At 42.8% G+C, this 2,166-nt stretch overlaps 1 protein-coding gene across 1 annotated transcript in view; it reads left to right on the top strand.

Annotated features, from left to right (window-relative positions):
* LOC107103201 (neutral cholesterol ester hydrolase 1-like) overlaps positions 1-2,166 on the top strand; it is a 14,347-nt gene that overhangs the window by 5,058 nt on the left and 7,123 nt on the right. Inside the window, exon 2 of the mRNA XM_015402766.1 lies at positions 1,488-1,710. Within this exon, the coding sequence (XP_015258252.1) occupies positions 1,488-1,710 (223 nt within the window). The remainder of the gene's footprint in view (positions 1-1,487; positions 1,711-2,166) is intronic.

A 2,166-nucleotide genomic window follows, 5' to 3' on the forward strand; every position in this document is an offset into this window, starting at 1 on the left:
CTCTCTTACATCTCTGTTGTTCCTCCAAGTCTTTCTTCTTATCCATTTCACTCATCATCTTCTCCTTCTTTCCCATCGCCCGGCTTGCCACAGGTTTGCCTGCTGTGTCTAAAAGTAGCAGCAGCAGCAACCCAGACTGACAGCAGCTCATTGGATCATTTGGATCACCTGCAGCCTGGTGCTGGACGCTCTGGAGGCTTTACCGTATTAACAGGAGAAGTGGCGCAAGTGAAATTAGACATGCAGTAATTAATGTTTTAAATCAGGTTGGGTCCGGATCCGGACCACGGTCTGCTAATCCATGACCTCTGCTTTATAGAATAGAACAAAAGCAAAGCCTTGTTTTGGCTTAGAAAACATGCAAATTGAACCGGACGAACGGGTCCGCCCCTTAGGAATGGGGGTCGTTTGGGTTCTTTGTTAGCCTGCAATACCCAATACCTGTTTATGTTTCTGAAATGGGGGTCGTTAGCGGGAATTTTTGGCCTCGCTGAACAGGCGAGCTGTTCATTTCCCTTGTAAGGGGAGGATGGGGTGCGATGATAGTAAAAAGGAATCAACTCAATTGCTACATTGTAGGTTTTTGAAAGCCTAAATCTGGGTCACCCCCTCTGTTCAAGGTTGGTTTTTCTTTCTTACATCGATGGCTTCCTTCACGCCCCTCTCAAACCTCCTATCCTCTTTGTCCAAAATGTGAACATTCTGGTCCTCAAAAGAATGTTCGTTGTCCATAAGGTGTAGATGCACCACAGAGTCTTGTCCCGAGGAGGTCACTCTTCATCGCCCAACACAGAAGAGCGGCCTCCTCAGAAAAAACCACTCCATTTGGTATTGCAGGCTAACAAAGAACCCAAAGACCCCCATTCCTAAGGGGAGGACCCGTTCATTCGGTTCAATTTGCATGTTTTCTAAGCCAAAACAAGGCTTTGTTTTTGGTCTTGAACTTAACACTAATTCTGACATTTTTAATTGAAAAAACCTTCTGGATGGGAAGCAAAATGTCTTTAAACTTGGAAACAAATTCCAGTGTTTTTTTTTTTTTTTACTTTTCTGGAATGACTATGACCTGGATGACTGAGAATATTCACCAGCATTCCAATATGTCGTTACTAAAACCTCTGTAACTTTCCTTAAATTTCCCTCAGCTGCATGAAGCTTTGCATGGGTGATGTCACTCCTGGATCTCAGGTTTCCAGAAGTTTTTAGCCATTATTATAATATGTCTACATTTTAATTTATTGAATAATGCAAATAAAATCTCATGCGAGGAGAAAAAAAATCCTCCTATTTTTCTCAGTTCCAACATCAACTCTGTTGTAACCCTGATAGCATCTCTTAAGTGTTTGTTTTATTTTGATATCAAGCTTGTTTAGATAGGTTGAAGATGCAGGGAAACCTTTTATTCTGGTTCTTATTTTGTGCACAAACTTCAGGAGAACCCTTTTGGGGCTTAAAGTGGATGAACGTGGCTTGTTTGTGCATTTCAGAGTGATGCAGCCCACACCCTGGGTGTGTGCCACCGTGTTCACCTGCTGAACCGGGTGGTGTCCTGGGTGGAGGTGATAGAGGCTCGCTCCTGCTCCGCTGTGAACGTGACTGACTCCACACTGGGAGGCGTCCCCACCCGGGTGTTTCAGCCGAAAGGGGAAAAGAAGCTGAGAAGAGGCGTGATCTATTTCCATGGAGGAGGCTGGGCGCTGGGCAGTGCAAGTGGGTTTGGTTCTGTTCAATTCAGTATTTTCTCCATCAAAGTAAAAATAGCATGGTTTAAGAAGTCATTTCTTTTTATTTTTGTGTAATTCAGTTAGAACAAAAGGATTAACTTTATTTAGATTGAACTAAAACTTCAGACATGTTCAGAAAAGGCATAAATCACTGTATCGACTCATTATCAGATCTTATTCTGCTAAAATATCTTTGGAAGCTGATAACCTTCACGGGGTGGACTTACTAGTAATTCGCCAGGTGGGATCACCTCATCCATTGGTTGTTCCCCATGCCAATCATTATGATGAGCTCATTTCCTCTTGCTGTGTCTGCACAACTCTAGCATCTATGCGTCCAGTTGGCTTCAGTTTTAGATATTATTCGTAGCTCCACTGCTCTCACTTTAAAAGTGGACAACAGTCGCAAGAATTTTTATTTTGCCATCTTTAATATTGTTAT

Source organism: Cyprinodon variegatus, unplaced genomic scaffold, assembly GCF_000732505.1.
Source record: "Cyprinodon variegatus isolate N-32 unplaced genomic scaffold, C_variegatus-1.0 Scaffold1393, whole genome shotgun sequence".
NCBI classification, from domain to species: domain Eukaryota; kingdom Metazoa; phylum Chordata; class Actinopteri; order Cyprinodontiformes; family Cyprinodontidae; genus Cyprinodon; species Cyprinodon variegatus.